The 15052-nt window shown below is 59.2% G+C and overlaps 1 protein-coding gene across 4 annotated transcripts in view; it reads right to left on the bottom strand.

The window, feature by feature from the left end:
• Positions 1-11605: 11605 nt before the first annotated feature.
• XPO6 (exportin 6) overlaps positions 11606-15052 on the bottom strand; it is a 98033-nt gene continuing 94586 nt past the window's right edge. For all 4 annotated transcript variants that reach the window (XM_045072504.1, XM_045072502.1, XM_045072503.1 and 1 more), the window contains 2 exons: positions 14794-15024; positions 11606-12307 (listed from right to left, as the gene is read on the bottom strand). In XM_045072504.1, coding sequence (XP_044928439.1) covers positions 12206-12307; positions 14794-15024 — 333 coding nt within the window. In that variant the 3' untranslated portion in view covers positions 11606-12205. The remainder of the gene's footprint in view (positions 12308-14793; positions 15025-15052) is intronic.

The following is a 15052-nucleotide window of genomic DNA, read 5'->3' as shown; positions in this document are numbered from 1 at the left end:
TTTGTCAATGCCAAGAAAACAAGGCAATTCTGGACAGACTCATTAAGAGCAAATCCTTCTCCACCAGAGCAGGTGCCGAGTCTGATGGGATTGTGAAATGAGACGGCACAGGCATGAGGCGGGTGCGGAAGGGCTGGCTCCCCCGCCAGGCTCCTACCCAGTGCTTCCCCGGGCCGGGAAGACGCAGGCGCAGAGGGACATCTACTTTCCCGAAGTTTCTTTAACAAACTTAGTGAACGGGAGTGACAGTAGCTTCCAGGGGTGTGCCTGGCCACCTCACCATCAACTGAGGAGAGTCACATGTGACCTGGTCACTCCAGGAACCGGGACTTTAGTCTCTGGCCTACTCTGACTGGAGAGAGACCCTCTGAGCTCTTCAACCTTCACCCAGTGAATGGGGCCCAGGGACCCCTCCCTCAGAAAACTGCGAGGTCACGGACACACAGACTGGCCATCTCAGAGCTGTGTGCTGTAGGTCAGGGCCCCCTGAACCATCGTAAGACGGATATATATCCATTGGACATGTGGAAAATTCCTGCCATGACTTCTTTTTCTAATTTGAGCCAAGATTTTCTTTTTTCTCTTGAGCCAAGTTTTTGAAACCGGGAGATTTCACACAAACAATTGGATTCTCCACCTTCTCAGGAACATTCTAGAACTCTGCCAGCACGGGGCCTGCATTCCCAGCCAGCAGAATTAGATGAAGCTGAGTAATCGCCGCAAGCCAGTAGATGGTCTCTCCACTTTGCCACACTCCCTGCCACTCCCAGCTGTCTTACATCAGACCTACTTTGCTCATTTACTCCCCGACCTAATCTTGGCAGCCCCTGACCAGACTTGCCCATCCCTGGGTTGGAGGTTCAGCTCCACTATCCTCAGAGCTGTACCCGGATGGTCATCCAGAATCCAAATCTATTTTAAGCCTCGGGGAGGTTTAACTCCTCGAGGAGTGTGCATGCAGGTTCATCACAGTCCCTGGGCTACCATCTGACGGGAGCCCCCAGCCAGCACCCCGGAGGTATGTTCAGTCGGTCAGCAAACACTCAGCGAGCAAGTGTACAGGAAGCAGCCAACGGTGGCCCCCCCGGGCCACATCCAGCCCGCCACCTGGTCGACCCACCTGCTAAGAAGGTGCTTTTTACATTTTTAAATAGTTGGGGAAAACAGTCAAAATAATATTTTGTGACCCTGGAAAATTCTATGAAATTCAAATTTCGGCCTCCATAAATAAAGTTTTATTGGAACACGGCCCTGTGGATTCCGTATCGTCTATGGCTGCCTTCATGCTCCGTGGGCAGAGTTGGGCTGTGGCCACAGAGGCAAACAGCCCACTGAGCCTCCAGTGTTTGCCCTCTGGCCCTTTCCAGAAAAGGCTTCCTGCTCTGCGGCGTTTCTGCAGCGTTTCGGGCCCTGACCTGGGTACAGGTGACACAGAGCTGGTCTGATTCTTAGGGCTGCCACAACCCATCACTACAAACCAGGCCACTTCAAACGACAAAGATGGGCTCTCCCAGTTCGGGAAGCCGGAAGTCCGAGATCAGGGGGTGCCAGGGCGTCACTGCCTCCCGGGGGCTCCTGGGGAGGGTCCTTCCCTGCCTCTTCCAGCTTCTGTGCCCGCGACATTCCTGGGGGCTCCTCTATGGGTCTCTTTTAAGGACACTTGTCATTGAAATTAGGGCCCACCGCACAAACCAGGATGGTCTCCTCTCAAGATCCTTCATTTAATTAAGGGGCCCAAGGGTCTAGGCTGCTTTTCGGCTGCCTGAGTTTGGGGTGGAGGCACGGAGGCCTCAGCAAGGGCTGCCGAGGAAGGGCTGAGGCTCTTGCCAAGCAAGGCAGCTGTGTGTGGCAAGATGTCAGCCCCTGCCTGGGCAGTGTTGGGGGGGCCGGGGAACACTGTGTTAAACACTTTGGACTTTCCAATATTGTTTAAAATTCATGTCAAAATAATACTAACAAATAATACCTCATAATACTCCTCCCTTGCCCTCTAAATACTAGCCACGCTGGTCTTCCTTCGGTTCTCAACCATGCCCAACCGATTCCTGCCTCAGGACCTTTGCACGGCTGTTCCTCCTGCCTCACAAGCTCTCCATTTGTCCCCACCTCAGAGAGCCTCTCCCCCACCGCTGACCATCCATCCAAAGGTGGCCTCTCCCGTGACTGTGTACGTCCCATCACCAACACAGTCTTCGCTTGGCGCCGACTGAAATGGCCCCTGTGTAGTTCCTCAGTTGTTTCATATCCCGGCTATTCTGTCTCCTCCCCTGGAACACCAGCTACCCGAGGGCAGGACCCAAGGGGGAGGCAAACAGAAGAGGAACCATGAAGAGCCACTTTCAGACGCCCTAAGCCTCAGGACGCGGCAGGACCCGGTGACCGTGAACACAGGCTCCCGTGTCAGGCTCCTCACGTGTTGGGATCCCGGACCCATCGCTTGTGCCCTTGGGCAGGACACTTACCCACCGCTGACTCAGTTTCCTCGCCAGCAGAGTCGGGGAGGATGTGGAGACTCATTAAGGTAAGAGCTCGCTGGCCCCTCAAGGAGGGTCTTGTCCCTGCTTGGCAGCTAAGGGCCGAAGCCAAGGGCCGACAGCCCGGGGATGCCTGCTGGGGAGGGGACCCTGGCCTCGTGCTTGCAGGCTGGAGGGTGGACCCCCGCCCGGTGCCCCAGCCAGAGAGAAGCCCAGGCAGGAGCCTGCTCTGAGCCTAGGGAGGTGAGTGATGCATCCTTATTTTCAGTCCCTCCCCCAGCGTGGGGCGGACGACGGAGGTGTGCCTTGGGTCCCTGGGGCCAGGACAGTCCTGTCTAACGAGGAGCCCCGGAATGCCAGTGCCCACAACAACACGGGTTTATTTAGTTCAGGAAAAGCAGCTCACCGGGGCTGTTTGATCTAGAATGAGCTGGCTGGAGAGCTCTGCCCATCTCCCCTGGGCCTGCTCGTGTGTGCGGGGGAGCAGGGGAGCGGGGGAGGCGGGGGGGCGGGTCGGCAGGGTTGCGGCTGGCATCCTGCTCTCGGCTCGACCTGCTCGCCTGTCTGGGGTGGATCCGGCCGCCCAGCTCAGGGCTCTGCGGCTGGCTGGTGTTGGAGAGCTAGGCTGACCTCGGCTCTTCCCCACGTGTCCTCCACCCTCTCCTGGGACCAGTGGGGCTGTCCCCGCTGACTCTTCCTGACAATGGCAGACGGGGACACAAACACGGAGTCTCTGAAGGTCCGGACTCAGAAATGGCCACCGTCACTTTCACTTACCCTCTAAGCCCAAGTCACAGGGACAAACCCGGAGTCAAGGAATGGGAAAGAAATTCGTCCCCTTTAGTGGAAGACTGGCACACCACAAGACAAAGGGGGTGAAGAACCAGGACAACGGTGATCTCCTGCTCAGGGCTTGGTTGCTGGAATTTGGGGGAGCCCTTCGGAAACTGGACATCAGTGGCATTTCTGGCTCAGTGACTTTTGAAGGTGGGAGGTCCGTTGCAGGGGTCCAGGACCCTAGTTGATCTCAATCTGAAGGCCTCAGGACCTTTGCACTGACCTGGAGGGACCAAGGGGAAATCCCCTTTCTTGGCCCATGGTCCTCAGAGGGTAGGCAGAAGTGGTCTCAGGAACATGCCCGAGGCCATGCAACAGGAATCCAGAAGCCTGGAATTCTGAATCTATAGCTATGCTGTCCCCCGTCTTAAAGAAATGAAACCATTGCCTTAAACTCCAGTGAGTGAAATGCCCCAACACAGCACTTAGTAGGTGCTCAAGAAATGTGAACCCCCTGGCTTTTGCCCCATGTGCTGCTGACCAGCCGTCACAAGGCCCCCGACAGCCCAGAGGACCCCTGTTTATTGAGCCACGACTGTGCCCCGAGTTCGAAGCAGAATGCTTCTGTCACCTCCCGTGGCCCTTCAAGGTCCCTGGAGGAACGCGTCCTAAGGCTGCTGTGTAGATGCGGGCCCAGCAGCAGAGAGACTAAGTAAGAGATTTGCCCGAGGTCACACAGCCGGGCCGACTGAGCTGCCCAGGAGATCAGCCTGCCTGCAAGGGAAATCGTTTCACTTGAGAAACAGCAAATCGAACGCTCGGACTTCAGTATTGTTCTGTTTGCCTCCCCGACCCCAGCCTCAGTTTTACTAGCGGACGGGTCTGACTGACTTAGAACTGCTGCTATTTGGAATTACTTCGGGGTGGGAGTGGCACTACGCTTTTTCCAACATTTAGGGCATGACCCTGCGGTGAGGACGCAGAAACACGGGAACCTGAACCCAGATCTGCCCGCATCTGACTCTTGCCTCCTCGGGGAGGTCAGAGAGACCCGGACTGCCACAGCCACAGCCCAGCCCTCGGACACCAACCTCTCCAGCGGCTTCCAGGGGGTCGGGACTGGGAGAGGAAGACAGAGAGAGGGGGCCACCCCCCGACCCCCCCACACCCCCGGAAGGCCCAGGCCTGCAGGCTTGCCCCGCTGGCCCCCCTCACGGAGGGGAGGGTCTGGGCGGCGGGTCTGGCTGGAGGAGGCCCAGGGATCCAGAAACCCCCGTGTGGCCCCCTAGTGGGCACAGGTCACCTTGCAGGTGCTCACCGCCTTTGAAATAGGCTTTGTGTCTGGGGGAAATTCTCAAGTCAGGAGTCCGTCCCCACCCCCTACCTCCCGTGCAGATGGCGATACTGGCGTCCCAGCCCCCCGTTTTATCAGATGTGCACGCTGGGAGCGAGGCAAGCCGCTTCTCAGAGCAGGAGGCCGAGCGGGCGCGGGGAAGGACATCAAGACTTCAGGGGCAGGCGGGAGGGCTGCTGGCCCCTAGTGGAAGCGTGGCCCCTAGTGGAAGAGCTCCAGGCCTGATTAAGGACTCTCCCCAGGCAGCCGCATGTCCCCATCAAGTCGCCTGGGTGAGCGCAGACAGAAGGCATCAAAGCACCTTTCCCTACGGAAGTGGATTCCCTTGGTTCTCTCCAGGGTGAGTGGCCGGCCAGGAAGCTCCTGTCCCCTCAAGCGCGGGAGTCCAAGACTGACCCCCAAACTCAGCCCCTGGGGGACGGGAGAAGAGGGCAGACAGACCACATGGAGAGAGGACCAGCGGCCACCACCCCCACGACCTTCCCCTGTTGTCACATCCAAGCTGCCAGAGCAAGGACTGACCACAGAGGATGGGGCGGTTGACAGGAGGGAAAACCCTAAACCCCCGGGGCCCAGGAGGACCAGAGGGAGGCCGCTGAGTCACCAGAGCCGGAGCACGCCGGTTCCCACGATGGCCGAGGAAAGCCGAGGCTCATGAGTAGAGGGACCCCTGTGCGGCCCAGAGCAACAGGCCGCCGGGGCAGAGGGGAGCGGCCTCTGCAGCACCCACGCCCAGACCGGGGGGCTGGGGAGGCAGGGGGGGCTGCTCACACCCACTACAAACAACACTGAGGCCTCAAGGCCGCCGGCTCTGAAGCTCTGGTCTGCTGACAGGGACAGCGGGGGCTGTCCCACCGCCTCCTGCGGGAGACCGGGAAAGGCCAGATATTACAGGTGGGAGCATGGCCTACAGACTCACGGAGCCTTGGATCCGGACTCGAGTCCATTCTGGATATTCAAGCAGCCCTATCCACTGAGGGTCTGAAGTCTAAAATAAGGACCAGAGGTCCCTCCCGCAACCCCATAGACACATGAGCTGCACCAGCCCCCTTAAAGCCACCTTGGAAAGAGGACGGATGAAGGGTAAGGGATACCTTCTGAGACAAGACAGTTTTGATGGAAGTTTGACAGATTCGCCGTGGACAGCCGTGCAAGTTGTTCACTGTCCAAGAAGGCCTGGCTGAGGGGACAGGTACCAGCTGAAATCGTGCCCACCCTGCATTCTCCTTGTACAGCGCTGCACCTGCTCGGAGGAAGAGAGCCTTTTGGAATTCGCACCAAGCCTGTCTAGAGTCTGAACTTTAACTGAACATTTTATCCGGAAGAGCCTGTTTTAAATCTGGAAAGAACGGGTTCTGTTAAATCCGCACATTTTTTCAAAACACATTTTTCCTGCCACCCGTTTTCCAGAGCACGAGGAGATCAGTTATAGAAGGAGGTACATTCTGTGCCCCTCTGACTCCCATCAGAGCACAGTACATTCTGTCCACCGCCTAGCACGCGTGCGGGTGCACTCACACACACATATCCAAGTAAAGCCATGGGGCACACAATAGGACCCCCCCTCCCTTTCTGAAGGACAGGACTCCTGTGTTATCCAAGCTTCACATCTAACCCTTGACCTGGCACCCGTCACAGTGAAGACCATCAGAAAATGTCCGGGGATCAGTAAGACTGGCCCATAAATGACACGCGTCCTTGAACTAAGAGTGGGTTGAGGTGCACGGTCACAGCAGGGGGAACCTACACAGCCCGCCCTTGGAGTCCACAATCCCCAGCCACGTAGAAACCCTAAGGACCCTTGCCCTCCTGGGGCCAGAGTGCCCAGGGCCTCCCGGATGCGCAGCCCCATCTGGATCACAGGGAAACCTAATTCTGCAAACAGCTCTCAAAGCCCCCAGGACATGGAGGACAGAGGAGCAGGACCCCTGGCTACGGAGACCCGCCGTACCGTGCGCCAGGAAGCGGGTCCCCTCCTCACACCCGCTGGCTTGACTCCCCACCACATCTGCAGACGAACAGGGCCCAGAAAGGGACGGGGATGAGACGGGTAGGCACCATGAATCCAGGACGCACAGGGACCCCGACTCTGAGCACTCAGCTCCCTGTTCTTCCCACAGCTCAGACACCACCCACAAAGTGCCTCCACTCAGGTCTGTCACGAGGAGGAAAACAGAGCAAAGCAGTCACAGTGTCTCTGGCAGGGAACAGAGCAAGATTTGGAATTCTCCGGACTCTGGAGCCCTATGGACCTGAACACGGACCCCAGCTTTGCCCGTGACTTGCTGTGTGGCCTTGGGCAAGTCACTGCCCTCTCTGAACTTCGATATTCTCATTTCTAAGCTTTTGGTCTGAAGGCAGGGAATCCTAGGTTGGGGGGGGGCACCTGCAAAAGGGCAAAACTGGCTGTGTCTGGGGGGCGGTGACGGCCTGTCTCCTCCTGTCTCTTCCAGCATGGAGGAGGTGGGAACCATTTTTGGAAATGCCACAATACAGATCATTAACGTAATAAAAGCCCCCAGAGCTTCCTCTGGGCTCCTGGCAGCGCCCCAGGCAGGCTCGGCAGGGAAGATTGAAATGCTCCGCACATCTTTCTCTGGGGTCTGAATTCCTCCTTCTTGAGTGCCCTTCAGAGGCTAGAACCAAGGTCGCTGCCACTCCTGGGGAACCCGGGAGTCATCTGCTCCAGCACGGGAACGCGGGTAGGGATGGGGAGGAGGCCCCCGGGCCTCGGGCTCCACCTCTGTAAAATGGGGGTTGTGCCTCCCTCAGTGGCTCCAAGAATGACAGGGGTCCTCTCTCTTGAGGTCAGGGAGAAGACTCATGTCTGGATGAGTCTCTGGCCTCAGAACCCCCCCACTGGCTCCAGACACCCCCGTGAGTCTGAGAGACGAGGTCCCGGATGGACCTCCCACGGTGTCGCAGCGGCTGCCTCCACTTCACCGGCCTGGCGTGGCTTAGACTGAAATAACCACGGAGACCTGGGGTCTCCCCACATGATTCACCCAGAGGGGCGTGTGTTTTTGTGCAAAGAGGCCGCCACACACGTAACATGATCTTATTCCCCCTGGGAGAAAGAGGTGTTCTGTACGGGCATACGTATGTAAATGCAAGGAAAGTTCTGGTAGGCCGCCCACTGAGACCTTATTAAATGGCTTTGTAGATCTTCATGTTGCGTATCTTTCCAAGGAATGTGTATTATTTCTGTAATAAAGGGGGGTGAACGAAGCTTATTTTTATCTTTATAAAGATTTATTAACTTGAGAGAGCGTGTGCTTGCGTGTGAGCTGGGGAGGGCAGAGGGAGAGAACCACAGCCCCCAAGCAGACTCTGCGCGGAGCTCGGACCCGAGGCGGGGCTTGATCCCACAACCCATGAGATCACGACCTCAGCTGAAATCAAGCGTCGGACGCTCAACCCACGGAGCCACGCAGGCTTATTTTTAAGAAGAAAATCTACCGATTGCCAAAATGCCCACCTATGTCTGGCCTATGTTTCACTACAGTAGTTTTTCAGCCCACCCCCAGCCCACCGCGGGTGCCCGGCCTGGACTCAGCAGGGGCTTCCGGTGTTCTTCAGGGCCCCTGGGGCTCTGAACCAGCTTTGGGCCTAACCCAGGAGGCCGCATGACCTGTGCCCTGAACCACGCCACCCCCACCAACTCCAAGGCTGGAACCAATGAATTAACACGGATTTCTAAAGATGTTTCCAACGATGCACGCAGGGATGAGCAGAGAAGGGAGCCCTTGAACTAAAGAAATCCTTCACTTAAGAGCTGTTTACTCAAGTGTTTTTCCCTGAGGAGCCCTGAAAAGTGAGGCCGCGTGTTCGCAGCAGACACCCACAAGACAGCAAATTCCCAGAAGACAGCAAATCCGGAAAACCCTCATGGGCTCGACATTTGGGGCGCCCGCTGGGGGCTGAGCCCCACCCCCTGCCTTCATTCAGGTGGGGGCTACCACAGGGGCAGTCAAGGTGGGCTCGGGAGAGCTCCAGAGGTGGCAGTCACGGAGGACCTCTGCTTTCCCCCCGAGCGGATCCCGGAGATGCCCCAGCGCCGCCAGCCCACGTCCTCCTGCGTGCTCGCGGCACAGAACGGGACGCTGCCCGTCAGCTGTGCGTCCCTGGGCCGGTCACCGCGGCCATCTGTGCTGGCGCGCCAAGCCGCACAGAGCCAGATGCCTTCGCTTCCGGGACGAGGGAGAGCAGAAGTTCCGTTTTGCCCTGCTGGCCCGGGATGGCCGCTGATACTGTCCGCTACTGTCCAGACATCCTTGTATGCAAAGAAAAGCAAAACTGTTGGGTCTCCCCAACCATTTCTCCATCAATTTCTCCATCACGGCAATTTGGGAATCTGCGAAGTCTCCAGGCAGCTCCCGCCTGCTGGCCGGCCTTCGGAGGCCGTCACCCCGTGTCCTCACCGGCTTGCCCACCGGGGAGCCCCTCCACACCCTCCAGGGACGAGTTCGGCGGTCATCAACCTCGGTGAAGCCCCCCTGATCCTCGGTCCCCCATCTGTTTTCCAGCCCCCAACCCCCGTCACTGTACTTAGCACATCTCCCTCGGCAACAACCTGTCTGTCTGTCTGTCTCCTCACGGGCCTGCAAAGTCCTGGCGGGCACCAGCTGCCTGATCAGCCTCCAAGTCCTTCACTTGCAACCCAGCACCTGGCTTAGGCAGGGATTCCGTAAATAATGTTTGTTTAAGTCCAGGGCTGTCCATCAGGGCTCCCGTCAAGGGCCCAGGAGTCAGCTAGAACCATCCGCAGCCCCTCCCTGCAGAGACGTCACTCTGGAATAAATGGTGACTCTCGGAAATGGGCAGGAGAGTCCCCAAGATCCACAAAAAGCAGGGGCTGATATGGTCAAATGATCTCAGTGGACCTTAACAGCTCAGACATTTTGCAACTCTCAAGTCTGTAACTTAGCTTCTGCAGGATAGGAATCAGGCCCAGCAGGCTCCATCAGAAGCCTCGAGAACACTTGCGCTGTCCCCTTCGCACGGAGGAGGAGAACCTGCGGAAACCCACGACACAAGCACGGACGTGGACGGGCACAGAAGCTCACTGCGGCACCGCGGGGGATCCGGGAAACTGGACACAACGCGAGCGCCTGGGGCGGCCCCCGCCATTAAAAATCAAGTTTTAGAAAAATGGTCACAACGTGATCATGAATAAAAAAGGCTGCAAGACAACACGAGCTCGAGTTCACAGAGCAAAACTGTGATGTATTTGTACGTATTGGGGGAAAAAAATTCACCACAACATTAACAGTGGTTTTCTCTGAGCAGCAGAACTATGAGGACTTTTTTTAGCTTTCTGCGTTCTTCACGACAATATGTCAGGAGGGGAGAAAAGGCAACGGAAAAGGAAGTTGATCCTCCGCGGTGTGAGGCTGATGGCACCAAGTGGAGGAAAGTGCTGGAAGCTGGAAGTGTTTCATCAGACCCTTCCCAGAGCCAGCGGCTGTGCCTCGCGTGGACGCCGCTGACGGGGACAGACTCTCGTGGCGGCCTGCCCGCACCCGAAGATGGCAGAGCAAGTGTCCTCTTCGGTGGAAACTTCGGTGCTGTCGGGACTGACCTAAAGCCGGCCGGCCATCCGTCTCTGGCCTCCCTGTCCCCTGCCTCAAATGCAGTCTCTGCAGCCACACTCCTTAAAACCTGTGGGGCGGGGGGCGGGGGGCACTGCAGACAAGAGGGATGAGTCAGGGGGACACCAGGGGAGCGGCTCCCCCAGCCTCTGCTTGCACACCTCCAAGGACTGGGAGCTCACTACGACCCACACAGCTGGGGCCATGCCCAGCAGTCTTGGAACGGAACAGCGGGGCCCACCTTACTCCCCGCAGCCTTCCCCATAGCACCCCGAGTCCCAAGTTCCGTCCCAGGGTGCAGCTCTCTTCGGCCCTCCCCCCGCGGGCGTTCAAAGAGCCTTTCACCAGCTCGGGCGCAGACCACACCCGGGCCTTTCCGCACAGGCAGGTGAGGCGGTATTTATAGCCCAGGGATAATTGGATGCTAATTCCTTTCTGCAAAAGAGCGACAATTTCCTCCTCTCTGACCTCTGAAGTGGGGCTAGCTGCAGCCGGGAGCCCACGTGCGCGCCGCCCAGGGACCCCTGCCCGCCCCCAACCCCCGCCCTGCACGGATGCTCATAAAGGCCTCAGAAGCACAAGCCATCAGCCCCCAACTCCCTTCCCCCCCAGTTCTACCACCAAGCCAGCAGCCACCCTCACTGCGGGTGAGCGAGCCTCTTCCCACCAGGGCTGGGTCCACATGACAACCTAGCCTTGTCCAGGGGCGCCTGGCCGGCTCAGCTGGTGGAGCGTGCAGCTCCGATCTCAGTGCTGTAGGTTAGAGCTCCATGCTGGGTGTAGAGCTCACTTCATAAAAGCTTTAAAAAAAAAAAATCTAGCCTAGTCCTGCCGGTCCGGTCACCGGGACCGCAGGAGGAGCTGCTGACGCGACATCCCAGAACTTCAGGACAAAGCACCGTCGCCACACGCGAACACGGCCGACAAGGCCCGGCTCTCAGATACATCCGGGATCCCCGAGTGCTCCCCAGCCTCCAGCCTCTCCCGAGCACACCAGTCACCCAGCCCTCCCCGCTGCCGCGGACCTCCGGCAAGACTTTGGTCCACCGACGGCCAGGGCCTGGCTGTGTGTCTCGGGCAGCGTCCATTCTTTAGGATGCTGAGCGCGAGCCCAGGCCCGAGGAGCAGGGGTGGCGGACCCTACCTGGCTCCAAGCCCACCCGCACCTCAAGGGGAACTGTACGGACAAGTCCCTACCCTCTGACTCTAAGAAACGGGGCCCTATGTCTTCCTGCAGCTTCATGGAGAGGCGGCCTAGGGGTCCCTGCGCGAGCCGGCCCTCCTCCGCTGGGCTCTCCCGCGGCCCCACCGCGGCCCTGGTGGCTCACAGCCCTGCTGCCCACCAGGACAGTCCCTCCACCGCACGTTGGCCCCGGCGAGCTGAGTGGAAAGATGCTCCCTGACCAGCGTTTATATAACAACAACATAAGCATTTTATTTTTTCATTAAGCTTCTTAGTTTCTTAGTATCACAATGGAATGATGAGAAAACTAGAACAAAAACCCCACAGTCTGCAAATCTCCGACGAGAGCAGAGACTTCAAGGCAATCGGAGGGGAGGGCGGGAGAGGCTGGACAGAAGCGCCCACCAGTCCCAGCATCGAGTCTCTCCGGGGCCGGCCGGGCCGCACGTGGGGGCGGAATGTGAGAAGGTGGCACTGTCGCGAACAGTCCTTGGCGTTTCGGCCTCATGGCTGACGTCCGCGGGCGTGGCGCGGACCAGCCCACAGGATTCCCGGGGGTCTCCCTGGCACCTGGCCGCACGATCCTCTGCCCGCTCCCGATGCCCTGGGCACTCCAACCAGGGCTAAGACGCACCCTGAAGCCAGCTCGGCTGGGTGGGCAGCGGGACGGGAGCGTGGAGAGGGACGGGGGGCAGGCAGCGCTGTTCAGGGTGCGAGAATCCAAGGAGCGGCCGGGGCCTGTCCGGGAGCCCTGTGTGGCAGAGGCGGAGGGGAGGCGGGTGGCAGCAGTGGGAGCTCGTGTCCCTTGGCGACAAGCAGGCCGTGCCTAGAGCTTCACGGTGCCGGGGGGCAGGCTGTCATTGCAGAGTCTGTAGTAGCGCAGGTCGTTGACCAGCCTGTGCACATTCTGGGTGAACGAGGGCAGGTCCTGCAAGGCAAGGCAGGGGCACAGCTGCAGCCCAGCCCCGCCGCCACCCACCGCACCCAGCAACCCCACCCCGGCTACTCGATCCCGGGGCGGGCCGCAGAGGTCTGCAAATGCTTTACAGAAGTCAGAACTGCGGCTCATTCACTCGCACCGTGTCAGCAACGGCCCTATGGGGGCAAAAGAACAGAAGCTAACACCCCCCGGGTGCCCACCACAGGCCAGGCCCTGCCCCGGGCCACCCGGGTGCTAAGCCACTGAGCTTCCCCACCAGCCTGCAGCACAGGTTTCGTTAGTGTCCCCGTGTGAAGGGTGACGAAAGGGAAGCACAGAGAGCTTCCAAAACTTGCCCCAGTTCCCACGGTAAGAAGGGAACCCAGACTGGACTCGCCAGTGAACACGGGTATGTCCACCAACGCATACCTCTCCATCACCACAGCCGGCCAAGCTGTGTCCAGACTCCTCCCCGCCCAGGGCTCCCGATCAGGAGGGACACCCCCGCAGGAGCCCACAGGCCTCAGGACACCAGTGGAGAAGGTCCCTCGCAGCTGGAACCCCCAAGTCTCCCCCAATCCAGCAAGACCACCCCCCCAGGTCCGCCTCCTCATGCTTAGGCTGGGATCACTGGGGGCCAGACTGCAGGTCCAAATGCGGAATAACATCAATGGTGCCTGCCACTGCCACGGGGCCTGTGGGACGCCATGTGGCTGGCGGTGCCACGGGAGTACCTTCTGGAAGCCCGCTGGTGGGGCCCCTCAGCATCTTTCCCCTGGCTAACCTCTTCTCTTCTTCAAACTCATCTCAAAGCCAGCCTCTTGTCAAAGAGGCTCCAGACGGCGGAGGCCTGCCCCCCTGCTCCTCGTTCCCCAAGGGCCCTGGGTCACCTGCGTGTGGGCAGTGCTCACCGGCTCCGCAGCCGGAACCCTCAGCCAGAAGGCCCGCTTCCTGGCTCGAGCATTCCCAAGTTCTCTAACTGCCAACTACCAGCTGAGCTTGCTGAACCTCCGCTCATCTGCGAACTGGAATTAGTAACAGGACCTCCCCTCAGAAGGCTGCCGAAGGCGTCCACGAGCCAGGGCACGTGAAGTGCTTGGCCCAGTGTCGTGCACAGGAGGGTGGTGTTGCCTGTCTTCCCAGCAAGGCTCCTCTGAAGGCGGGGAGGGGCTGGAGCCCCAGCGCCCCCACAGGGCCAGAGAGCCAGCCAGGCCCAGGTACCCGTAGACAGATGAATGAAGGTGCAGGTTCTTTTACGTATTCTGTCCTCCAGAAAACAAACCAAAGGGGGGTCTCTTGGATCCGTGGCTCCCAAAGGCCAAATCCCAAATGTCCCAGGGGGGACACAGAGTTCGTCTCTGTGCATTTTATAGGCCCCCAAGTGCGCTGATGCAGAACTAGACCTGGAAGCCACTGCTTTAAATCAAGAGGTTGACTGGTAAGGACATGACGACAAAGGGAGAGTTAGGTATCAGGACTTGGCCTCAAGGAGCAGGAAGGAAAGCCACCCCAGCAGCTACCGTGGGCTTCCAGAAGCTCCAGAGAAGACAGGACAGGCCCCGGGGAAAGAAAGATTCCAAGACAAAGGAAAACAGGAGCTGCTGAATCTAAGAGAAAACCAGGCTGACGCACATCACAGACGAGCTAAGAAGCGAGCGGAGTCTGTTCCAGCGGGAGCAGTGCGTCCGTCTGCACGCCAAGTGGGGCTGCGGCCCGGCCACTGCAGCACAGAAGGCAAGGCCGGGAGGCCGCAGGATGGGGGAGAAAGGTTTCATTTTGCCGCACGTCAGGCGGTGAAGGATCAAACAGACTTGTCCTCGGGAAGAGTTCCAGAAGAGTCCAGCAGGCAAGTGCAGAGACCTAACGGCTGAGGAGGGCAGCTGAGTGCCCAGACATGACACCCTAGGACAGGAGAAGCTGGGCGCCGTGGGACTCAGACGCACCGGCAACCACGGCTCCGTGGACATCCTGGGCCTCTGCCTCCCTAGCCCCCACCCCTTCCCTGCCACGTTCCCGGGGCAGACAGCAGAGGGCGACAGGGCTCCTCCCAGGTCAGGCCCCGTGGAACCAGGAGGCCTGGGCAGAGCCCAGGGTCACAATCCTAACCCTGGCGGGACTCAGAGATGTGGCTCCTGAGCACCAGTCTTCCCAGACTACAAGTCTGGGCTATAGCGGCTCAGGCCCCAGGAGGAAATGACTGTGGCCGGGGGTGCTGTGTGCTTGATGCGGGGCAGGGAGCCCAAAGCAGCAGAGGCAATCAGATGGACTGCCAGGGCCGGGGCCGGGGCTGATGGCTGGGCCGGAGAATGCACTTGCAGCAGAAGCCCAGACCGTGGGTAGGTGCGGCCCAGCGTTCAGCCACAGCACCGAGTCATTCGGGAGCCACCAGTGGGCACAGACCACACACGGAAGTGGCCGGCCCCTTCCTCCCTGAGTGGGCGCCAGGGTGAGAGCCCACGCCTGCCCGCCCTTTAGCCTGGCCTCTCTCTCCTCACCCGATCCATCTTGAAATTCCGCCCCAGCACGTTTTTCTGGTTGGCATCCACGCCGTCACAGCTGCTCAGAAACTCTGGGAGGAAGGCCGCAAAGAAGCCGTCAAAGTCCACAGAGGCCATGTTGTAAACGGCGATGCCGATCTCCTCCTGGAGCAGGTCGTGGGACTTGTGCACCAGCACCTGCAGCAGCACGTTCACGAACTGGAACAGCATGGTGGTCCGGAAGATCTTCTGCAGACAGAGAGGGCGGGCTGAGCGA

This window comes from Mustela putorius, unplaced genomic scaffold (genome assembly GCF_011764305.1).
Source record: "Mustela putorius furo isolate JIRA1106 unplaced genomic scaffold, ASM1176430v1.1 tig00004039_pilon_pilon_pilon, whole genome shotgun sequence".
Classification (NCBI taxonomy): Eukaryota; Metazoa; Chordata; class Mammalia; order Carnivora; family Mustelidae; genus Mustela; species Mustela putorius.
The sequence above is the reverse complement of the archived record's forward strand: the minus strand, read 5'-3'. Positions and strand labels throughout refer to the sequence as shown.